Source organism: Penicillium malachiteum, assembly GCF_028827825.1.
Source record: "Penicillium malachiteum strain IBT 17515 chromosome Unknown utg000005l:1.0-9002435.0:326005.0-9005861.0, whole genome shotgun sequence".
NCBI lineage: Eukaryota > Fungi > Ascomycota > Eurotiomycetes > Eurotiales > Aspergillaceae > Penicillium > Penicillium malachiteum.
This window is the reverse complement of record NW_026643099.1, coordinates 2267632-2290670: the sequence shown is the minus strand read 5'-3', so window position 1 is coordinate 2290670 and position 23039 is coordinate 2267632. Positions and strand designations below refer to the sequence as shown.

At 47.3% G+C, this 23039-nt stretch overlaps 7 protein-coding genes across 7 annotated transcripts; 3 read left to right on the top strand and 4 right to left on the bottom strand.

The window, feature by feature from the left end:
- Nucleotides 1-678: 678 nt before the first annotated feature.
- On the bottom strand, nucleotides 679-2708 carry N7483_010862 (putative AMP-binding domain protein; the record flags this gene model as incomplete). The annotated part of the gene is made up of 5 exons (XM_057094289.1): nucleotides 679-992; nucleotides 1049-1678; nucleotides 1744-2190; nucleotides 2250-2445; nucleotides 2565-2708. 5 exons carry the CDS (start codon nucleotides 2706-2708, stop codon nucleotides 679-681), a joined length of 1731 nt encoding a protein of 576 aa, XP_056940260.1.
- A 974-nt stretch (nucleotides 2709-3682) lies between these two features.
- N7483_010861 (60S ribosomal protein uL13) lies at nucleotides 3683-4686 on the bottom strand (the record flags this gene model as incomplete). The annotated part of the gene is made up of 4 exons (XM_057094288.1): nucleotides 3683-3821; nucleotides 3902-4214; nucleotides 4430-4565; nucleotides 4666-4686. 4 exons carry the CDS (start codon nucleotides 4684-4686, stop codon nucleotides 3683-3685), a joined length of 609 nt encoding a protein of 202 aa, XP_056940259.1.
- A 1051-nt stretch (nucleotides 4687-5737) lies between these two features.
- N7483_010860 (metallophosphatase domain-containing protein) lies at nucleotides 5738-7065 on the top strand (the record flags this gene model as incomplete). The annotated part of the gene is made up of 2 exons (XM_057094287.1): nucleotides 5738-5933; nucleotides 6113-7065. The coding sequence occupies 2 exons, from the start codon at nucleotides 5738-5740 to the stop codon at nucleotides 7063-7065; spliced, it is 1149 nt and encodes a 382-aa protein (XP_056940258.1).
- A 4132-nt stretch (nucleotides 7066-11197) lies between these two features.
- N7483_010859 (J domain-containing protein) lies at nucleotides 11198-12766 on the top strand (the record flags this gene model as incomplete). The annotated part of the gene is made up of 1 exon (XM_057094286.1): nucleotides 11198-12766. One exon carries the CDS (start codon nucleotides 11198-11200, stop codon nucleotides 12764-12766), a length of 1569 nt encoding a protein of 522 aa, XP_056940257.1.
- Nucleotides 12767-14920: 2154 nt separating this feature from the next.
- N7483_010858 (putative sterol o-acyltransferase (APE2)) lies at nucleotides 14921-16837 on the bottom strand (the record flags this gene model as incomplete). The annotated part of the gene is made up of 6 exons (XM_057094285.1): nucleotides 14921-14947; nucleotides 15002-15043; nucleotides 15103-15358; nucleotides 15412-16122; nucleotides 16196-16612; nucleotides 16716-16837. 6 exons carry the CDS (start codon nucleotides 16835-16837, stop codon nucleotides 14921-14923), a joined length of 1575 nt encoding a protein of 524 aa, XP_056940256.1.
- A 1063-nt stretch (nucleotides 16838-17900) lies between these two features.
- Nucleotides 17901-20679, top strand: N7483_010857 (AP-1 complex subunit gamma; the record flags this gene model as incomplete). Its single annotated transcript, XM_057094284.1, has 5 exons — nucleotides 17901-17910; nucleotides 17973-18096; nucleotides 18157-18345; nucleotides 18398-20525; nucleotides 20584-20679. The coding sequence occupies 5 exons, from the start codon at nucleotides 17901-17903 to the stop codon at nucleotides 20677-20679; spliced, it is 2547 nt and encodes an 848-aa protein (XP_056940255.1).
- A 785-nt stretch (nucleotides 20680-21464) lies between these two features.
- Nucleotides 21465-22985, bottom strand: N7483_010856 (putative nucleotide-sugar transporter; the record flags this gene model as incomplete). The annotated part of the gene is made up of 4 exons (XM_057094283.1): nucleotides 21465-21738; nucleotides 21792-22631; nucleotides 22745-22821; nucleotides 22902-22985. The coding sequence occupies 4 exons, from the start codon at nucleotides 22983-22985 to the stop codon at nucleotides 21465-21467; spliced, it is 1275 nt and encodes a 424-aa protein (XP_056940254.1).
- Between the last annotated feature and the right edge of the window lie 54 nt (nucleotides 22986-23039).

Sequence of the window (23039 nt, the reverse complement as noted above, 5' to 3'; positions counted from 1 at the left end):
CTTTCAAGAAAAAAAAAGATACTTGGGAAGCAGATAGTACTGCCTGTAGTATGTAGGGTGGAATGGGGAAGATGTGCCAAGACACTTATCGAGGTGATAAGATTAGTACAAATTGGATCAAGTCAACTGGTGCAAATGGGTGCAAATGGAGGGGACTCGAAGTACTAGGAACTATGGAAAAGAGGGGTCAGAAGAAATTGATAAAAATAGATTTATATACAGGATACATTAGTACATGATATTATGCAGCTGATTAGGGGGTTTTACCGGGGTAATATCCTACATGAAGATGTGATGAAGTCGTTTGACGTGATCCCGTGCATGTACTGATCTCATGGGACTAATGGCGGGGTGGATATATAAACTCCAAAGTATTTGAATATACTATTTAACACTATTCACTTCAAGATTAAATGATCTACATACTACACAAGGGTCATGCTAGTATATGATCTTTACATCAGATAGTACTATTATTACCACGTGTCAGACCAGTGGTTTTAATTGAATTTATCTCGATGTACTAATGGTCCTAGTCCAAATCTGACTCGGAGTCTATACTATATCCATTCAAGTTTCTATCTACTAAAATACCGAGATCCCTTTCACATGCAAGTACATCTTCACCTAGATATGAACACATGCGGCTCTGAATACTTTGTCCAAAATCTGACTCCCTTAGTTATTCCCTCGATCAGATCCTTTCGCCCACTCTCGTAGCACGTTCTTACGAACCTTGCCGGTACTCGTCTTCGGCAGCTCAGCCACCACCTCGACTTCACGAGGAATCATAAATTTACTAATGTCACTGGCATTTCTCGCCCAGTCAATCACATTTTGACCTTCTAGTTTGTTTCCAGGCTTTACGGTAATAAATGCTTTAGGCCGTTCACCCCAGTGACTGTCAGGAACAGAGACGACGCCAGCCTCGAGGATATCAGGATGAGTGACGAGCATAGATTCCAGGGCCACAGAGGAAATATTTTCACCACCTAATTGGGAATTAGTCACAAGTCACCTATCATATCCCCCCAAGAATGGAACTTACCACTGATGATTATGTCCTTGGCGCGATCCAGAATTTGAATCGCCCCGTCTGGGTGCCAGACAGCCAAATCCCCAGAATGCAATACACCTCCAGCAAACAGCTTCGCCGTGGCACCAGGGTCCTTGTAGTATCCACGAGCACAGATATTACCAACAAACACGATTTCGCCAATCTCTTTCCCGTTCTTCTGGACATCGATGATCGTTCCTTCCGGCACCTCGGTTCTGATAACGCGGACAGGGAGACTAGTGATGAACCCGTGACCTTGTCGCGCCATCTTCTGATACCTCTCTTTCAGAGGAATTTGGTTCCATTGTGGTAGATGGTAACCCTTGGTGATCGGTCCATAAGTCTCGGTCATGCCGTATACGTGAACCGGGTGAAGATTCAGATTCGTCATTTGCTCGAATAGATGCGGTGTGGGTGGACTAGCGGCTACTGTAACACGCACGGAATGAGATAGTTTCTCAGCTTCTGGAGAATTACAGAGCAGAGTGTTGACTGTTGGTGCTGCGTTGAAATGGGTGATTTGTTCTTCCTTGAGTAATCGCCAGATCTCTGGGTAGTCAATCTTTCGAAGGCAGTAATGAGTTCCTCGGACAGCCGTAACAGACCATGGAAAGGTCCATCCTATTTGATATTAGTCACGGGGGAAATTGAAATTAACTTTCACAGGGTTCTTCAATGAGACTAACCCATGGCATGGAACATAGGCAAAGTCCACAGATACTTAGCCCGCCCGTTATGGAAACTGAGGCCCGATTCAACCACATTCCCCAATGCTGCTAAGTAGCAGCCCCGATGAGTATATTCAACTCCTTTAGGGCGAGCCGTCGTTCCACTGGTATATGCAAGTGCGATAATGGAATCTTCATCCGCGGCTTGACTTTCCAGACCCTCCCATCCATCTTGACTGGTTTCTTTGTCATAGTTCCAACCTTCCTGGATAGCAGCACCAAAAGGTCCACTCGGTGACGAGGCCTCACTGAATTGATCATAATCGACCAAAAATGGGATCGTAGGGTGTTTCGACCGGTAAGTATCGAGAAGCGGTTCGAATTCCTTATCCACGATGATCATGTCCACATCGCCATGTTCGAAAATATAAGCTATATCATCTTGTTTTAGGCGATAGTTTACCGCTAATTGCCATTGGTTAGTAACGCGAGCTCAATTCACGCAGACTTTTATGTACTCTCACCAACATTGACGGCTCCCGCTGCGGCAATTGCAAATATCGATTCCAGGAATGCCGGGGTGTTTGGTGCTAGAATGCCGACACGACGAAACCCCTTTTTCTTGAGATAATACGCCAATCCACAGACATGGGCGGCGGTTTCTTGGTAAGTTCGACGGAGGATTTGGTTGTCAGTCGTCACATGGTAGATTGCTTCCGCCTAGGTATCCCATCTTGTCAGCGATTCCGCAGAAAAGTAGGAATTGACTTGAGAAGAAAGCTAAAAATAGAAAGAAAGAGGAACATAGAATCTGCAAGGAAGGCAAGGGGCTGACTGACATCTGGCTCAATAGACGCTGCTCGAGGGAGAAAGAAAGTCGGTGAAAGCGTATGGCGATTGAAGTTATGTTCAAACGAAGCCGAGGTTTGTCCCGGGGTGATATGTGCTAGGAGACTCGAAAGCCGAGCTTTAACGCCAGACATGGTGTTATTCAGGGACTACGTTGTCTCTAGGAGGTTGAGGTTACACAGAAGTGAAGCAGGAATGCGGAGAAGTCGATCAATGAGGGAAATTTAAAAGTTCATTGCTAATCTGAGAATCGGTGCTAGGTGCTAAATGCGGGGAAGCGCCCGCGGGCCCTGAGATTTGGTGTTCAACCTAGGTTAATGCGGATCACTGGCGGGAACTAGTGAGGAAATCCACAGGGACCACACAGTATCATACCCGAGAATTGGAAAATCGGCATACGAATCTAGAAGATAAGAGACATTGTGAACATGGAGTTTAGGCTCGAGATTAAAAATACTACATAATATTGGTTTCAACTTTGATACGAGGATGTTCTACAGATTACACTAATGACCTTGGAATTCACCCAGATCAAGTCCCACACTATAAGACAGATCGGGAATCTGGGGGCTGATTCTGCCAGTGCCACAGTGGGCGTGGGCGTATTGGGGGAGGAATATACCAAGATATTGAGCGAGACCATCGAATATCCAAATAAACTCCAGTTCATCACTATGGGCAGACACCTGGGGTACTCTACCATGTTTACACAGCATACGCCAGGCCCAAACTCTTACAAGAGGAGACAAGACAGTGATAGAGTAATGAACCTGCATCATCGTAAGATCATGTTGAACTTTGAAATTTTGGATTAAACCGCCACGGCGCGAGACAACAGCCAGCTATTTTGAACAACCTTTCATCCCGCGACTCCGTTTTTCCTGCTTTTGAAAAAATTCCGAAGGAACTCAAGTATCCCGAGTCTCCAGCCCATGGGTGTGCATCACAAGTTAATGTGGATCTTCATGGGCAAGAGACAGGACACTCAAGCCCATAGGAACAAGGTCGATCCGGCTTGCCGTTCAAGTCGCTGAAAATAAAACCGTCCGCGATCCCAACCCAGACCCGTCACTCAAGACACAACAACCGGCCGAACTTTATTTGGTATCTAGTAGCCATACTCGGCAAGCTGGCTCTTGGTCTTGCTGTCAACCTTAGCACCCTGCTCAGCCTTGGCGAGGGTACGGCGAGCGGCCTTCTTGCGCTCGTAGTAAGCCTTGGACTTAACCTTGCGACGCTCCTCGAGTCTATAGAGAAAAATAAGTTAGTGTGCACATTCGACGTAGAATATGAACGGTTCCCGTTGCGGGAAATATTGATAACGCACCTGGCGACGACGTCCTGGTACTTCCAGCCAACCTCGTGGCTGAGACGGCCAACGGTGCAGTACTTGCGGCCGGGGCGCAGACGCAGGATACGGAGAGCCTGGGGAACGACAACGCGCTTCTTCTTGTCGTAAGGAGGGGGAACACCCTCGAAGACCTTAAGGCGCTCCATAGCGGCGGCACCACGGGCAGTCTTGTGGGGAATCATGCCGCGGACAGCCTTGTAGAAGATGCGGGAAGGAGCACGGAAGTGGAAGGGACCACCGCGAGTGGGGTTGAAGCGAGTCATCTTGCGGAGGTAGGCGTGGTACTTGACTGTAGGTCGAAGTTCATGTCAGTTTTGAGGTCTTTTTTCTTCTTGGTGTCGAATTTGAATCGTGGTTGTCCAGGCCTGTAGGAATCCATCTTTGATAACCATCCCCTTCTCTTCCTCCCAGATAATATCCTTCTCTTGTATCATAGACTTCTTCCTTCCCGGACTGGACACCTTGACTGAGGACGAAAGAAACGGATTGAGGATTTGAACGTACGCTTCGCGCGGAAGAACTCGCCGGAGATGTTGAGGGCCTCACATCTCACAACGACGATCTTCTGGCCGTTAAGCAGCTGCTTGGCAACAGTGCTGGCCAGGCGACCAAGGAGGTGTCCCTTGCCGTCGATGACGACCTGTTCAATATCACTCAAGTTAGCGATTTATGGATTTCGAGATTGGTTGATGATTGACGCATAGGCGGCGCAAAAGGTCGATAAATAAGGAATAACGCACCACTGATTCGAAGGTGGACATCCTGCTCTGTCACCGTGTTATGGAGTTGTTGGTTGTCGGCGGTTGTTGTCGATGGAGTCGAAAGGCACGCACACAACGAAGTCGGATGGATCGCAGGCGAAGGGGCTAAGCGAGCCCCGTCCAGAGTCTGCTGTGTGTGGACTAGCCGGGAGGGCGACAGCCCTAACATTACCCAATCAAATCAGCTTACCTCAGCACCGATCAGCCCGACATTTCTCGTGGCGCTGACTAAGGTGACTAATCCACTATCCATCCCCCAATTGTGTGTGTCAATGATCTTCGATCTTTAGGGCATTTTATTAGGGCTGTTCATCCCTTGGTCTAGAAAGTTGACCATAGAGATGACTTTATGGTTCAAGCGTTCGGTGACTGTAGGATGTTGCTATGTGGTGCAAGGCACAAGTGGCGATTCTCTCAACTCATTCTATACTCACCAGCCTACTACATAATCTTTCTAAAATTAAAATTAAAAACAAATTGAAATCCTTCTCAAATCCACCATACTTAGAAGTAATGACAGGCAATTAGAAGATCATTATCGCATTCTATCGCTGTCATCAAAAGACTGGGCCCGATGACTAATATCTACCATGCATCAACACCTGGGCAATCTGGATCTATAAAGTACTATAAAGATAAAAGGGACAAAAAGAACTCAATAAAAAGTTGATAGTACCCACGCTTTCTCGAAATGCGGAAGATTCACTTTCCCTCCCGGCGCTCTGTAGTCTATTCCTACTTTTCGTCTGATCCATATAGAATATGGGCACACACCCATTGAGCCGACACCGAAATCCGGTCAATAGTACCGCCGGGTCCGTGTGTACAAAGGGTTCAAGATGGTGTTTTTTTCTTCCAAAGTTAGACATATCAAAGTCAATCTGATGCACGCCCTATGAACTCCAGTTCCAGTGCAGCCCATTCGTCTACACTCAACACGACTTGAACAACATGCATCAACTTGCCTGGACTTGATTGAAATAAATCGGAATACCTGAAGCTTTAAATACGAAAATAGCCAAGTTCAGCCAGGCCTCGTCACCCCAAAGCTATGCTCCGCAAGACACGTTTCGTCTGTGTTTCCGACACCCATGCCTATATACCCTCGGAAGCAGGGATGAAGCTCCCAGCGGGGGATGTACTTATACACGCGGGCGATTTGACAAACAAGGGAAGCTTGGCCGAGCTACGCCGAACGATGGATTGGATATCTAAAGCCGACTTTGAAATTAAAATCATCGTGGCTGGTCAGTTCCTCTCGTATTAGTTATAAACAAAACATGGTGCCCAAAGGCTCTGCACGCTCAAGCAACCGATTTGTTCGCTTCTTTTGAGTTTTTGGTCATGACAGAAACTTGCATGATTCCAATTATAGACATCTGTCTGTCTATGAAGATCCGCACCACCTAATATCTCTTCATCACAGGGAATCATGATGTTACCTTGGATCCCGAGTTCTATGCGAAACACGGACGGGATTTCCACAACTCACAGCTCGAAGACCCAAGACAATGTCTCGAGATAGTCACAAACGCAGCGCCATCTGTCATCTATCTCCAACATCAGGCCGCTATAATCAACTTGACTCGTGGACCAAACACCTCATTTAAGATCTTCGGGTCTCCATATTCACAATTCGAAGGGAAATGGGCATTCGGATATAATAATGGCAAGGATGCAACGGCACTTTGGGACCAGATCCCCCAAGATAGTGATATTGTCGTTACGCATACGCCACCGCAATCTCACTGCGACCAGAAACCGACCGGCAAGCATGTCGGATGCAACGCGCTTCGCCAGGCTCTGAGACGCGTCAGGCCGCCGTTAGCTGTTTGTGGCCACGTGCATGAGGGTCGGGGCTACCAGCGAGTTCGTTGGCAATTAAGCACGCCTATTAATGGAAATGGAGATGGTGTGGATGATAGTCATATTGATGGTGACAGCGATACTATCACTCAAGGGGCCTTGCCGCCGCCGGACAGCAAGAAACAGGCACTGATTGACTTGACCAGTAAAAGAGGAAACAAGCTGGATAACGAGGGATATTCATTTTCAGCCTCGTCTTCCCTGATAACACCTGATCCTGCGACCAGGGCGTCGATGTCACCAGTCTCGTTGGTTGGATCAGCTGCAAACCGAATCCTGTATCAGGCTCCGTCGCTGAGCGCGGGTACCCATGATCTGGGCTGCAATGATAGTGATAGGCCGGATGCTCATGCTGAACAAACGCTCAGAAGGGAAACATGCATTGTAAATGCCGCCATATTAGCTACTAGCTGGCCGCACCGGGGAGGCAAGCGGTTCAATGCACCGATCATTGTGGATCTGGAGCTTCCAGTTCGCCAGGGCGACCACGCGTCGCGGTCGCTATTGGATTGATTTACATTGCATCTGACTTCTGATCGTAATTTCATGTCTTGGAACTTTTGTTACCCTCACTACATTAACCTTCTTTTGCTTCTTTATTGATGGGTACGTATTGTTTCCCCCTCCCCTTCTCTGTTTGGATACGGGCCCTTGTACCCCGGTTGCTCCAATCTGGATCCTGATACGGCACTGGGTGCTTGCCTCGTGCATGGTGGCTTGCTTCGATCCTATCTTCCCACGGACGTGCATGATCCCCAGGAGCTTTGGCCCCGTCTGCAGCTATGGTTGGGCGCTTTGATGCATGCATGCTCTAGGATTCGCCGGATGGCCACTCTTTGTGTTTCCCTCTCCTGCGACCATGCAACGCTTACATCACACTGGAGTGACAAAGCGCTTGGGGGATGGTGTGGTAGACCCGTTAGACTGGCTTATGGATCCGAATGATGCGACCGAGGGCTTTGATGATCCTTCGAGCCGAGCTTCACTATGAAATTAACTGCCGTCAAGGCAATAAGATACCTAATAATCTAACAATCACTGATGATTACCTATGTATTTCATCTGTACCATCTACATCTATTCCAAACGGGATAGGACTCGTGTCCGGTAAATCCCCCCAAATCTACTAGTAGCCCTGGAAACCACTTCATCCGCGCATATCTTCCCATCTGACATGTACGCTCCACAAGAAAATCTAATAAATGCCGCACCGTGATATCAGCGTCTCCACAAGTCCAGGATATCAGTCATCTGCAACAGCTTTTTCAAAAAGTTAAATGTGGGTTCCAGAACCCGAATCACATTCTCAGGCGCTTCCTCGCACGACGTGAGTGGAGGACACACAGCAGTCTATGAACCAACCCTCGGGCCGCCCACCACCTCTTGACACACCGGATGTGACGATGCGAGGCCGATCATGAAGAGATCTTCTTCAGTGAATAGAGCAAGAAAAATTAAAATATTCTTGTTTCCGACCGTTTGACTAGTTGGCTTTAGGGCTTCCCGGGGTGATGTGATGATGAGAATGCCAATCATAATCCTGGAACACTAAGACGCAGTATCATGTACCTCATATGTGCCAAGTCAATTTGAAGATCCGTCTGATACAGAACAAATTGTCTTAACCTAAATGTATCATTTAAGTGATAGGTTCCATGCAGTTGGGTATGTAACAACCTAGAGATGAAAAGGCCAAAGGGGTTAGGTATCCATACTCCAGAGTCTAGTGTTAGATAAGGAATGAATGAATCAGAATGATACGGCCAAAACTAAAGTTGAGGCTACAAAACGCCAGAAATGTCAGTTCCGATTAAACAGATGGTTTGAGCGTTCCAGTGAGAGGGGGTCGAGGGATTATAGCGTCACGATCTCCATACCATAAACCAAAAATGTACATGCATGACACACATCACCCCTCCACGATCTCTTTAGCGCCATTCCCGACAAAAGAATGACTGGTCCAGGAAATTCCATCACGCTGAAACAAGGAGAAGCTCACATTATCATGACGCAGGAGAAACTGCAGCCGATCAGGTCCCCGCTACCTTCATCTCCATATTATGCAGAGCAGACGTTGGAAAATGATGAAACACCCGCATTTCTTCAGCTTGTCATGATAGATCTAAATTCATTCGTTGATATGGCACGCTGTTCAAAGTACCATGGTGCGGAACTCAACTCCCGGACATATGGAATAGTAGATCCAGAAGCACCTGGTCAATATAGGACATACTAAAACAGAAGATTGTTCTGGCCTCTGGATGGCCAATTCTCTAATACGACGGAACAACATTTGAACCTCGTACGTCCAATAGTGAATTCACCGACTCTCCCAAAGTGTTTAAGGTTGAAGCCCTGTGTCTCGGCAAGCGGGACTCTCGTGGAACCTGCGTGATCGTCTTGACTGGGACCGGAGGATTACGAGAAATGACCAGGGTGAAGCGGTTAAGATGGAAACATGGGTTACTGCAGTAGCTATCACATTCCAGTCAAATGACTACGTAGACACGGCAAAAGAAATGAAAAAGAAAAGAAAATTGAGAGAACAAACCAGGTGATGATGGGGGATGATTGGTATTTCTGAGATTCATTGGACTGGACAGTCTGGACTCTGGACTCTGGACTATCTTGGATTGTTCGGGGAATTCAATCTACTTGATGCCGGAGATACTCAATTGATTACTCAATCGCACATGTGAACTGGCAATCATGATTAATCTTTGGAGTTGACTAGCACTTTCCACCTGATATGAGGACATGCGACATAGTACTGGAAAGTCCGCGGATGGGTTCGGGTCAATGTCCGATGACACTGAATTACTACTGAATTAGTGCCGGGGGTGGGGAGATCAATATGACCGTGATGACTGATGACTGTACCAATCCTCGGGTCCTGCAGGAAGAGATCAGATCCGAATATCCGATGTGACATCTTGAGTACACTGACCTCAAGCCAGTAAATAGTGCGATCGAATAGTTTGAGTATCGCAGCACTCAAGTGCTGATGGTTAAGCGGCATGCGTGTACATTGTGACTATGTAGTAAACTCTCTATCCTCTCTAGGTAGACAAGTTCCCGTGGCCGTTTATCCAGGTGCCTTGCCGAACTTCCAGAACAACCTAACATTCGAAGGTTTGGTTTAATCTAATAGTGATATCAATTGAGGATGAATCTGCGATCTTCAAGACTTAATGATACTCTCCATAAGTTCAAAGTTCTAAATATAGGTATCTTCACAGCCCTCAAGTGCACATGTGCTGAGTTCAAATGTTCCAGAATTGCTACCGTAAGACCTAAGGAGCGGGATCTTGCCCAGGAGTCTCAGGCATAGGGCGCCCCGAGCTGAAAAGGAGGGTTGAGCTGGGGTCTATAGCCCTGAAGCCCTGGAGAACCCCAAGTCTAAGTTTTTTAGAGTGCTAATCAATGACGATGATTTTATCCCCCTCTAATACGGATTACGGGCAGGGGGGCGGTGGTGGCCAAATGTAAATTTGGGGGCTTTTAGATGAACCCTGGGGGCTACTGAATTGAGGAAGATACATAGAAAAAGGCTAAAATGAAGAAAAAACGAAATCTCGAAATCATAAAATAAAGCCAAATCCAAAGCCAACTCTTTAGATCATCTTATAGCGAATCATTAACTAGAGGCGACACCCATACATGATAGTCATACCCCACTTTGTACACATGTACACTATGGAGACCAGTGTACAAGTGTCAGTGTACCAGGTGTACAAGGTGTACATTTCGTCCCAGTTTCACGCAAAAAGAAAATAATAAAAATGAGGCTAGAGTCTGATTGGATCGCATATAACGAATCGGATATCGCGCACTGACCAAATAAGACCGAAAAAAGGATGTCATCACACTCATTTTTCTACTTTCAAGGGCTTTATCATAGGTAAGTCATATATTCCATATACTAAGAGAAAATGAAATTTAAAAACTACTTCATCATATACCTTATAAAATGAAGCAAAATGATAAATATTTAAGAGTATTGTCAAACCCAGGTTGGGCATCGTAGTGAGGCGGACGCCACTACCAGTGAATCCCAGTGAATCCCACTGATTCCCACTTCTCAAGTGGCGGACTGCGGGAATGTACCAAATTCCATTTCCATTAAATCCATTAAATCCATTTTTTCTCCATTTCGCCCCTCTTTTACGGACAAGTACAGAAAAACTGGAAATCATCCTGTATTATCCCTGATTTATTACAATTATACCAATTTACTTTATTTGGTCATTTTTCTACTATTTTCGATCATTTTTTGGATTATTTTCATTTTCATTTACCCGATCTTATTCGACCCCTGTGGCTCATTCTGACTCCGTACCTCGTTTTCCCGAATTTGCGCGGTCTTTCCTGGTCTTCTGGAATACCAAAGAACCGTGCATTGGGAAGAATTTCTTATTTAAGATTGGAAATCCCAAAAATCTCCCCACCCAGAACCCTCTTGATCGTCCCAGTACATTCTGGATGAGGTGGATTCTTGCCCGATCAACGTCAACGTCAGGTTGGCGCATACTCTCCACCGCCTCTTTCCCTTCCCCCCCCTCTTTTTAACCTACATCAACGGAATACCCCCCAATTCCTTGGGTCTCGATGATCATTTTACACCCACCTTTAACTTCTATACATCATGTCATCCCCCGATATAGACCCTTATGTTGAACTTGGTCTCTCTAAAGAGGCTACTCTTGCTGAAATAAAGGCCTCCCATCGCAAACGGGTCTTAAAGTGTCATCCCGACAAGATTCTAGATCTATCCCCAGCCCAACAGATTGTCGCCCAAGAAGAATTCCAACGGGTACAATGTGCCTACGAGCTTTTATCCGATCCTGTTCGCCGAGAACGTTACGATACAAAGGCCAGACTCACCGAATTGAAGCGAGATTTGGACGAAAGAAGACGGGCCGAGGCCGCCTACTCACCACGTGGAACCGGCTCACATGAGATGCGCGAAGGTCACATTGTGGAAGAACGAGTACCCTTCAACACCTACTTCGAAGATGAGCCCAAAATATACGAAGAGCCTCAATCCTACTCTCGCAAACAGGATGACTACGTTAAACGTCCCAAGGCGAAGGAGGAGAAGAAGAAACCCCGCACCCCAGTGAGCAGCGAACGTGCCGCCAAGGAGATGTTCCGGGAAACCGCCAAAGCCACCATGTACGAGCAATCACGACGCCGTGGCAAGGAACGACGAGGACAACGTGCAGAGAAGTATGACTCGTTTGATACCGGTCCTCGTGTAGTATTGGAAGACTCCGATTCGAGTGACTCTGAATTCGAAAAGTCCCCGCGGCCGTCTAAAGAATCCCGCGCTCGTCCCTCAGAGTCCTCTCGACGTCGGGAACGCGACCACTACGACGACGATAAGTATGACCACCACTTCGACTCGAAACTCAATGAAGCCGAACAACATATCGAACGGACAAGGGTTCGGTCGTCTCCACAGCGTAGCCGTGGTTACGAGTCACCCGAACCAGAGACCGCCTCGCGGCGCGCGGGACGGTCCTCCCGGTCGAACCAGCACCCATCCTCCCGTGATGCCTCTTATGAAGATCTTCCTCGCTTTGAACGCCCCAAGATGTCTACGTCGGCAACCTCGCCCAGTCCGAAAACATCCTCGCTACGACCTAGCTTGCTTGGTCGCTCAGCCACAGCCGCCACCGCTGCTGGATACGTGCGTACCAAACAACCGCGTGAAGGCTCTATTCGCGAGGAGAAGGAGTCGCCTCTTCACAGAATGGTTTATGAGGCTGTGCCTCGCGCTTCCAAGTCTCGTGACTCTAAGTATGACTCGGGCTACTCGAGTTCCAGTCCCAACACGGACATGCCGACCAAGAGTGCCCCTGCCAAGGTTCAACGATACAAGATCGATGCTGAGCATACGATCATTGAACCTCCATCCTCCAAGTCAACCCAATACAGATCACCTGATCTCGATCGAGAACGCGCTCCTCGGGTCGCTCCACCCAAGCGATCAAATACCACCAACACTTATACGACCTATGTTGAGACGGAGCCACGCGTGACCCGCGTCCGCCCGCGAACTAGTCGAACTTATGATGAGGCGGACTATCCTACGTCTACCCGCAAGGAAGATGTCAGATATACCACGCGTGAGATTCGGCCTCCTACCGATGCTTCGGCTACCTTCTACTCTACACATATTCGATCTCCTCGTCGCCCTGCCGTACACTGAACGGTATCTGCCCGCGCCGCCCCACCGCAGGCTATGTCTAGCGCATGTTCCCTTGACGACGGATGATGACGTCCGTGCATGATTTCTTATACCCTTTGTCTCTTTTTATTTCAATTTTTATCTTTGTCCAATCTCTCTATAAAACTTTATAACGCCCTTTGAGGAATCATGCATGGACGTCATCGGCTGTCGTCAAGGGAAAATGTGATTTTCCATGTTTATCTCCATGTTTATTTTTTTGTCTTCTTGTTTATACTTGACTGTCCCCCTACAGTCTCTTATCGCTGAACTCACCTGACACCTGACCCTGAGAATGGGGAACTTGTCGTTGATTCAGTGTTTTTTCCCCGTTGATCCTTCGGGTCAATCAATGGTCTCCTGCACAGCCCGAGCATTAGGACGGTTTCGGTTTCGGTTTCGGCATTGGCATATGTGCGTGTGATACGCCCTCTTGAGGGCTCGGTTTCTTTTTGTCGGCGTATCTGGGATTCTATTCGGTGTTTTCATGGATCATCTCACTTCAACATCCACCATTAACCTAAACATCTACTTGGCGCAACTTGACGGTCTTCAGTTTTCGTTTCTACTTCTCGATTTTTTTTTCATTGGATCTTACATCTTTGTCTTTTGGGGTGTCTTCATCCGGACCAAGCCATCTAGATACCCGTGGACCATCACTGGGGAATCCTTATGAAATCATGCCTCTCAATGATATAAATGATTGCTATGCTATTTCTCTGTCATTTGGTCTTTTCGTCTTTTGTGAGTGAATTTGCCATTATATCCATGGCAAGAAAACAAGCCAAAAAAAAAATCATTTGCCAGGTGCTACCATAAGAAGTCATGATGACTAACTGATAACACTTATTCTGTAATTGCTAACTAGTACAGCTCTAAATATCTTCGTTTTGTTTACTCTACAGATTGTATCTTATTAGAAAATTGAACATTGAACATTGAACAAGATAAACTATTCCAAAGTGGACCTCGTGTTACGTACAGATTAGATTTGACTGGCTCTCCGCTATGGGGCGGGGTGGAGTCTAGGGCTAGGGCTAGTGTACAGATCACCCCGCTCCATCTTGGCATTCTCTTCTTCCTTCTACAACCTCCTCCTGAATTCAACTTCTTCTAATTTTTTCGTTAATTTTCTCTTCCCCGATCAAAACAATTAATTCTAACACCTAGTCCTACTTGCGTGCCACCTCAGCACCATTTGCGCTTTTTTTGCGCCATTGAACATGACCTGCGGAGAGTACTTGATAATTTCGAGCGAAGATCTAAGCAAAAAGCCGGTGTGGGCGCACGGCCGAGGGGATGACTGCTGGTTGCTACACAGTAAGGGGTAGTGCCAGGGGGCCTGAAACCGAGGTAGCTGGGTTCGACTCCCAGGCCGGTTATTCTTTTTTTCTTTCTTTTTTTTTTTGTCGCGCCCATCTATGCTTCCTTCCTGAACGAGATTTCCGAAACTCTCCCACCTCCAGGCTACCAGCAGGCTCAACAACCCCCTGATTCAACAATAACAAACCCCGCAACTCTCCCTGCGCCCAGGAGTTTCAGATTCAACACAACTATCAGACCAACACGGACATGGTCCATATCCAGTCCATGGACACCTCTATTATAAACAGTGGCTGGAACTCGGGAATTGGCAAGAACTACGGCAACAATCCCGTTTTCGCTGTTCTGCAGGTTCCTGAGGGTCCATCCCGAGGTTCTGTCTGGCCTTTCGTAGCTATCTAGCCCAGGTGGATACCATCATGATTTACTCTCTTTTAGATCCATGTTTCTCATCTACACTCCAACCCCCAGGGTTTCCCCTCTTTATTGTTCAACACAAATGATGCAACTCGCAAGACGAGATTAAATTCTGCATCGACAATCTTCGCAACCAATCAAGTTGGAATAAAGAAAGTGTATCTCAGCAGTGCCTGCACATTATTCTATATACAAGTCGAGTACCAGAATTATCCAAATATGTAAACGAATGAAACCAAAGCTGAGAGGGTATTCAAACCAGGCAAAAACACGAGGCGATATCCAACTCTCCAAAATAACAACACAGAATCTTAAGGTTCCAAATTCCGTATATGTAAAGCGTACATAGTTCTCATGGTTGATCCAGACCAACCAAAGAAAGTAATAAGAATAAACTCAAACTAAGACGTATAGTACACACATCTGTATCCCGAATTAGAATGGTAAATAGACACTTGATATTGGAAAAGTACTTACCATCGACAGTCCCAAAATCATCGAAAACCAAAAGAAGACGTTCTATTCAACGGAGCGCATGTTAATTTCATGTATCAAAATGAATATAGAGTCAAACTTACGTTCAGAGTAGTCCGGCCTCTGAAGAAACGGGACTTCTGTACGGCAACGATAGGTAGCTGGAGCATCATAGCCATGAATCCATAACCGCGCAGCTTCTTGGTAATGCAGCTCATCACCAGTTCATGGAAAATAGCGCTGATCACGAATGTAATGAACATGGCAATAGGCTGGGAAAAGTTCGATCGAGAGGGAAAGTAGACATGACGGAAAAGGAAGTGGTGAACAGGTCTGTTCCATTCTCGAGAGAATTCAAGCCTGATTCTTTCCATTAGTATCTTCATCTCATCATGGTAGTAGAACAAACTTACCAGTCGCACGAATTCCACCAGTCTGAGTAAAAGTGTCGGTCGGCGAAACGGGTCAACTCTGCAAATGCACCAAGTACGTATTCAAATATAACCAGGAAGACCAATAAGAAAGTCAACATGAATGGGAATAAGAGCATGCTAATAGTTTCAGCGAGAATGAGTGCTTTGTCGGTAATATTCGGGGATAATTGGAGCTGATTATTCGCCTCGTTCAAGACAGGAACAATAAATTCTTCGCTGGTGAGAGTGAGGAGGAAAATGCACCCAAAGACCGCTGCAGTTTTGTAGGCGATTTCGGACCAGCGGCGCTCTCGTCGGCGCGGGTACTCGAGCTCGTAGCAGAGAGTGGGACAAAAGAGGAAGTCCACATAGTTTCCAATGTGGAGATTCTGTGGGTACGAGATGTTACCCAGAGGGGAAGTCAGCTCTGTAGCTAGATCCTCACGCAGACGGATAAGAGGCTCTGTGGGAAGGAGATCGTCGGAAAGATGCTTCATGGACGGGCGGCGGTGTTGCGGTTCCGGGTAATGGACTGCCTGGGGTGAGTTGGGAGCTACATCGCCTGCTTTGTCGAGATCTGCAAGGCGACGCTCGGTCGTGCTGAGATGACCGTTATAGAAGGCATAAGAATGCAGCTTCATGAGGATGGTCAGAACATGAAGAGTGAAGAAGACCTGGGCGGTCCAAGTCCAAAGACGCATAAACGGCCAACTGTTGCGAATTACGATTGATTAGCGCTTATCAATGATATAAAACAATAGATATACATATTTCTATGACTTACTTTATCCAAGTGGCTAGCCAAATGGCCTCTCCAATGCTCTGTACAACCATTCCTCCATGTGACCATTGCAGCCAGCGTGGGCCGCTGCGGTAGATCCGGTGCAATGGTAGGACAAGGCATGAGCTCACAACCATAGCAGCATCACTTAAACCCAATTCCCATACATTAGCACTCAGCAAACTCCATACTTGTACGCGCAGCGGGTATCCGGTATCCTTGATATTGCGTAGCACGGTGGTAACGACCATGATGACAAGTGAGATCCAGAAGAGTATGAAGAATCCGCGGAAGTTATGATAATCGCTATCCGGATCGAAATGGGATACTCGGGGTACATAGTCAATTGTATAGAAGAGACGGTTTCGAGCTCGTACTTGTTTACGGGCAGTTGAGATTGAATGCGCTGAGGGGGAGCATCTTCAGGGACGGGCGTCGAACGGCCACTACAGCTCACAAGGGGTATTAATTAGCCATTGGCATAAAGAAATAAAGGGAATAGGGCCTTTCCGAGCTAATTTACCTTAAATCCTGACCAATCTGTGAGGTTGGCGGGGTGAGGCTCTTGTCGGATTTCTCGGATTGGAGGGGAACGGCGCGCGGCCGCAACGTGGAAGCGCCATTTGGAGAGACGGCGCTGGACATAATGAAAGTGTCGCAATTGCGGAACTGTTAAAAAAAGGAGGTTCACATCGACCGCAGAAATGCCCGGGTAACTGTGGAACTGTTTGTATCGCTTGAAGGAATTGCGGTCGAAGACGGAGGAGAGCAGTCGAAGTGGAAAAACGGGGCTAACTACGTAATGTCAGCCTTACAGTATATTTGGCGACTCTGACTATGGGGCCAAGGATTCAGAATATAAATAATTCACAGCTTGGCAAATGATTATTGAGGCATTTCTTGGTTAAAATCTAAATTCAGAAAGTTCCCGCTAAACCCGAGTAAAAGAGTACAGACCTTTATCAATCAGCCTCGGTCTCATCTAGTTCAGCTCCATGGTTCTATTCAGGCACTCCTATAAGTTACATTTTTCTATGCCTTTATCAAGCAAGGGGACGATGATGATGCCAGTAGATGTCATTCTTCATTTTCAATTTTTAATTTATAGTTAAAATGAATACCTAACAAGAAATAAAATCCAGGAATCAAGATTGATATACTACGTAACTGTAGTCATAGGTTCGTCCAGCGGGAACCGGGATTCGGACTTGAATCTCTTTGTTAACGGTTGCCGGACAATGACGAAATCCGATACTGGTCATGCTGCATGTTGCATATTTTGTCACGCGACAGAGATGTAGTACATGTATCCAGGAGTTTCCAGTTCTTCCGAGGTCGAATGTGGGATATCTCCATCTAGTATGATAGTCTTCCCTGCGGGTGCTCATACATGATACATCTTCACGGTTTCCGAGGCCATAATACTAAGGTCACGTGAAAATGACATAACCATGCTTATATAATAGTTAAGTTAGTCAATTGACACCTTAGTAATAAGGCATAATGTAGATTCCCAATCTGGTTAGCGCACCCTTGAGTGCCAAGAAGCCAGGTCAACCAACCCAGATGACCCCAAACTCACTAAGCCCAAGTAAACTAGAGAAGCCTGACTGCTATTCATCTTCTTGGGCTTGCTACCCTCATATTAATTTCCTCCCATTGCTTCTCTTTATTTCCCCTGAACCCCGTCCGGGGGTTGTCTCATATCATGGCTTCTCGTGAGTGCTTGCCCGCCGCCCCTCCCCTGAACTTGCGACTAACCCACCTCCGCTCCCCCCAGTCAAGCAATTTATTCGCAATGTCCGATCAGCCAAGACTATTGCCGATGAGCGAGCTGTGATTCAGAAAGAAAGTGCTGCCATTCGTGCATCATTTCGAGAAGAGAGCCATGACTCTAATATCCGGTTAGCTACACCGCAACCCCCCCAATCATTGCCCGCACATCGACATCTAACCCCGGACAGGAGGAACAATGTGGCCAAATTACTCTATCTCTTCACCCTGGGTGAGCGAACTCACTTTGGTCAGATCGAATGTTTGAAGTTACTCGCGTCGCACCGGTTCGCCGACAAACGGCTAGGTTACCTGGGTACAATGTTATTGCTGGACGAGAATCAGGAGGTGTTGACTCTGGTCACCAATTCCTTGAAGAAGTATGTGTGCCTATTATCATGGACTAAACCGCCTCAATACTGACTTGCGCAGTGATCTAAATCATTCCAATCAATACATCGTCGGTCTAGCACTTTGCGCTCTCGGAAACATTGCCTCCGTCGAAATGTCTCGTGACCTATTTCCCGAAGTCGAAGCTCTTATGTCTACCGCCAATCCCTATATTCGCCGGAAAGCGGCAATTTGCGCAATGCGAATCTGCCGCAAGGTGCCCGACTTGCACGAGCACTTCCTCGAGAAGGCCAAAACATTGCTGGGAGACCGAAACCATGGCGTCTTGCTCTGCGGCTTGACATTCGCAACGGATTTGTGCGAGGCGGAGGAGGACGAGGAGGAGGAGGGCCCCGAAGGTGTGATTGAGCTTTTCCGACCTCTTGCCGGAGGTCTGGTTCGCGCTTTGAAGGGTCTGACTACATCGGGCTATGCCCCAGAACATGATGTGTCTGGAATTACGGACCCTTTCCTCCAGGTGAAGATCCTCCGATTCCTACGAGTATTGGGTCGCGGTGATGCTGCTACCAGTGAATCCATTAATGATATCCTGGCTCAAGTGGCTACCAACACCGATTCGTCGAAGAACGTGGGAAATGCCATCTTGTACGAGGCTGTGCTCACTATCCTGGATATTGAGGCTGATTCTGGACTGCGAGTCCTGGGCGTCAATATCCTTGGTAAATTCTTGTCCAACAAGGACAACAACATCCGCTATGTTGCATTGAACACGTTGAACAAGGTTGTGGCTATTGAACCCAACGCGGTCCAAAGACATCGTAACACAATCTTGGAATGTCTGCGGGATCCCGATATCAGCATTCGCCGGCGAGCGCTCGATCTCAGCTTCCTGTTGATCAATGAGGATAACGTGCGGGTGCTCGTTCGAGAACTACTGGCCTTCCTCGAGGTCGCAGACAACGAATTCAAGCCAGTGATGACCACTCAGATTGGCATCGCTGCGGATCGATTCGCCCCGAACAAGCGATGGCATATGGATACTATTCTTAGGGTTCTCAAGCTGGCTGGGAACTACGTGAAGGAACAAATTCTGTCTTCATTCGTTCGTTTGATCGCAACCACTTCAGAATTGCAGACCTACGCTGTTCAGAAGCTGTACTCTTCCCTGAAAGAGGATATCTCACAGGAGGGTCTGACTTTGGCCGCAACCTGGACGATTGGTGAATACGCTGATAGCCTGCTGCAAGGTGGTCAATACGAGGAGGAGGAACTAGTCAAGGATGTTCGGGAGAGCGACATTGTCGATTTGTTCACCAACATCCTCAACAGCACCTATGCAACTCAGATCGTTGTCGAGTACATTACTACTGCCTCCATGAAGTTGACAGTGCGTATGTCTGAACCAGCTCAGATTGAGCGCTTACGTCTTTTCCTCACTAGCCGAACGGCCGACTTGAGCGTCGAAATCCAGCAGCGTGCGGTTGAATACACCAACCTCTTTGGATATGATCAAATCCGCCGTGGTGTTCTGGAGCGGATGCCCCCACCTGAGATTCGGGAGGAGCAGCGTGTTCTCGGTGCCCCCGCCAAGAAGCGTCAAAGCAAGATCCTTCGCAGCAAGCCCACCAAGGTATCCAAGCCTGCTGAGCACGATTTGCTTCTTGACCTGGTCGGTGGCTCCGACGCACCTGTGACTAGCCCATCCTCAACTGGAGGAAACACCGCCGATCTGCTGGCAGATATCCTTGGTGGTGATTCAGGCTTGTCATCTCCCGCTCCCACTCCTGCCCAGAATGCCACGAGCAGCCACAGTTCTATCATGGACATGTTTGGCTCAAATGGTGCCTCTCCATCTCCTCAACCCACCCAGCAGCCATCCTCAGCTTCGATGGATCTTCTAGGTGGTGGCATGAGAGCATCCGCGCCCTCGCCATCCGCCTCACCAGCACCTGCCGCTGCCTCAGCTCCCGCCCATACAGTTTTCAACAAGAACGGTCTTGTGCTTTCGCTGCAGGTTCAACGGAGTGGTGTCAATGCCCAGATCCTGGCTCGATTCCGTAACGAATCTAACTTTGACACTTTCAAAAATGTTGGTTTGCAAGCCGCCGTGCCAAAAAGCCAGCGTCTTCAACTCAGTGCCATCAGCAAGGCCGACCTCGAGGCCGGCGAAGATGGCACCCAAACAATGCGTATCACAGCGCTGAATGGGGTATGTTTGAATCCTGTTCCTTTTCTTATCTGATCTTTAAACTAATGATATCTTCTAGGCTCTGCCACCTAAACTCCGCTTGCGTCTTCGTGTCACCTCTGCACAAGATACAGCAGACCCAGTCACTGATCAGGTTGACTGGTCCGAACCTTGAACAAATCAACAATGCAATTTCCCTATTTCATGCGCACTCGACTCTATTCAGTCTAAGGATCCTTTTAAATTTTCAAAAAGTACTTTGGCGGATGAAATGTCTAATTTTTCCATGAGTTGTGCCCCATCTCAGTTCTATACACCTACCTTCATATCCAGTTCCCCAGTTTCCCCTTTCACACGCCTACTCTACTTTAGACAATTCTTGTTTGCCTACGTTCTTGCTTCCTGTTTCTGCAAGGAAATTCTTGTACATGATTCTTAAGTAGATGAGATTCAACGCATAGCAAGTGTTGCGCGGTGCAAATCTTACTGTTACTGCTTGAGAGGTTCTAGTAGCCAACTAAGTTGGCGTTGGCACATCCACTCATGTAGATTGGAATGAGAATGGAGAGTGAAGTAAAAAATTCCAGTATCAATTATATTGTCTAAACTCCCGAGACTAAAAAAGCCTTGAACAAACTGAATGGTCAATGAAAACATTTGAAAGCAACCAACATTTGAAAGCAACAAACATTTGAAGAGGTATTACGCCACGAGAATCTAAGCCCAGCATAGCTTCAAGTCTCAATATCAATAAAGAAATCCCAAGCAATGAACTAAAATAAGCCATTTAGTTCGGATAGAACTAGATGAAGAAAACTCCAAATCGACAAATCGAATGCAAGATCATATTCAAAAGGTTCTGTGAAATCATATGTTTACCAACATATGCAAAGTTGGTCTGTAGGGTGATAAAACAGTGATCAAGCCCAGTCGCTCACTGAAATACCTCCTATATATCACCTAGTAATGTTCAATCGGCTCCTCGGGAAGTAAGACTTCACCTTCCCTGTGTTCAGAGGGAAGGCAAGCCTTGAGGGGAGGATGGATGATATCATTGAACAAGAAGGTTCCGTAGACGAGGAGGGCGAAACCAGCAACCTGGAGCCACTTGAAGGACTCCCAACCAAGGCCCAGAGAGACGAGCCAAATAAACAGGGTACGGCAAGTATCGATGGTGCTACGAGATGTGGCAGATACAGTGCGTGTAACTGACAGACCGAAGAAGTTGAAGCCACTAGAGATAATTCATTAGTATTTTGAAGGTGAGTCGGAGAGAGAATAACATACCCGATGCTGATCATAATAAGCATACTAGACACGGCCACAGCACGGTTTGAAAGCATCTCGTGGAATCCTTCTTTCATATCGAAGTAACCGAATCGACCAGCCTCCGTGCGTCCAACAATGATATAAGAAAGGATCATGCCGATCATAGTAACCGAGAAACCAAAGATACCCTCCCATCCAACAACCACAATGGGGTCCATAGCGTAGTTCTCCAGAATCCACTCCTCCAGGACAAATTGCGAGGCCGTGAAGATCTGCGCGGCAGCAATCAACAGAACACCAATAACAGTCTTCACTGCCTCAGGAGCTCCTGCACTAGGAGAGACATCACCAGTATCCTGGGCAAGGTCATCACCTGATTTATCACCGAAGAGGGCACCAGAGAGACCGACAACGGCGACACCCAGAACAACAACGAACAAAGCGCTCCACTGGTACAAGTACAGCTTTCGGCGCAGAAACAAGACGCTAAATAGTCCGACGAAAAGAACGAGGGCACCACGTGTCATCTGATAAATGCTAGCTGCAACGAAGAGCAAACCAACGTTCATAAGGGTTGTGCCTGCAATATCACAGCAGGATGGAGCAGCGAGAAGAAGAATTCTCCATCCACGAAGAGGGATACGGTCATCGTCACCTGGCTTATTCGTTGATGGTCCGAATCCATCGAGGGTACGCTCGTCATCTTCCAGATCACCGTCCTCGCCGCGAATAGGACGATATCCACCTGTCAGGAGAGGAGATTGGTCGCCGGACAAGCGGGGTGCGACGAATCGCTTGTACAGAATTGATAAGCCGACAACTATCCAGCAGCCCATTTCACCGACGAACATCTGTGCACTGTTGGAGAGGTAGTCAGGATCAATACATAATAAAACTAAATTTGCGTGGAGAATGGGGGAGTTCGCCCTAGGTGGTAGGGTCATTCCAGTTGAATGTGGTGAAGAACTTACGTCTGAATTACGGGCTGTTCAAACGTTTTCCGTTCTTTAGGATCTAGCGAATCGCAATTTCTAACACATTGCATGTCCTGTGGAACATAAGACTGTTAACCAGAGGGGCTGAACCCCAAGGCTTTACACGCGATCGAGTCGAGTCTGGTCAACGTACCTGGTATTTATTGAGAATTGTGTTGCAAACCCCGGTCACGAGCATCATCGTGACCAGGAAAGGGATTAAAGCTCGACTCGCCATGTTGCCCGTATAGTCAGTGGGGGGGGATGGTGAGGAGAAGTTGGAGTTGAGAGA